The sequence below is a fragment of the Camelina sativa genome, chromosome 9 (assembly GCF_000633955.1).
Source record: "Camelina sativa cultivar DH55 chromosome 9, Cs, whole genome shotgun sequence".
NCBI classification, from domain to species: Eukaryota; Viridiplantae; Streptophyta; class Magnoliopsida; order Brassicales; family Brassicaceae; genus Camelina; species Camelina sativa.
Genome location: NC_025693.1, coordinates 35,867,171 through 35,868,035, shown reverse-complemented (window position 1 = coordinate 35,868,035; position 865 = coordinate 35,867,171). Strand labels below are relative to the sequence as shown.

At 40.5% G+C, this 865-nt stretch overlaps 1 protein-coding gene across 1 annotated transcript in view; it reads left to right on the top strand.

Moving 5' to 3' along the window:
* Positions 1-420, top strand: part of LOC104714373 (pre-mRNA-processing-splicing factor 8A-like) — a 12,786-nt gene extending 12,366 nt beyond the window's left edge. Inside the window, exon 25 of the mRNA XM_010431712.1 lies at positions 23-420. Coding sequence (XP_010430014.1) covers positions 23-214 — 192 coding nt within the window. The 3' untranslated portion in view covers positions 215-420. The remainder of the gene's footprint in view (positions 1-22) is intronic.

Sequence of the window (865 nt, the reverse complement as noted above, 5' to 3'; positions counted from 1 at the left end):
TTGTAACTTGTTGTTGTGATAGGTTCCTGAGAATGGACCGTGGAACTACAACTTCATGGGAGTGAAGCACACGGTGAGCATGAAATACAGTGTCAAACTCGGGTCCCCAAAGGAGTTCTATCACGAGGAGCATCGACCCACTCATTTCTTGGAGTTTAGTAACATGGAGGAGGCCGACATTTTGGAGGGAGATCGTGAGGACACATTTACTTGAAATGTAGTAACTTTTCTTACCAATAGAGACTTGTAAGCTTTTGTACGCAAATCAGGGACGTAGTCTTTGCTGTCTTGTGCGTTACTCTTGAGGTAGATAGTAACGTCCCTAAATCTTAAAACAATGTTTTGCCACTAGAATCAAACTATTGAATGTATTGCATGGGCACATCTGATGCAATTCAGTAGTATGTGTGTTCATAGGTATTCCTTTCCCATATTGAAGAAATCCAAATGTTCCAAACATGTAAGTTAAAACAGAGCATAAAAAACAAGAGGAACAAATCAGTAACAGAGTACACAACGATAGAATAAATTTTATGTGATTATGAAGGCTAAGATCATTTTCAATTTTTTTTGAACAAAAAGAGAGAAAGCATCTAACAATAAACTCGGAAATATTTACAGCAGTTTTATAATCCCTCAGATTAGCAGATGAAATTGAACAGAAGAAAGAATGCAGGAAGATAGGAGAACCCCAAAGACTTGAAACCGCTTGACACGCCCGTAACTCCGTCCGGCATATCACCGTCATCTCTAGATAGATGCTGGACCGTAAGAAGGGCCTGGTCTCGGTGTTTCTCCATCACACGTACTGAGACTTGAACCAGATGTTGAACCGAATGCATCATCCAAGTCACTGTCCCGGTTG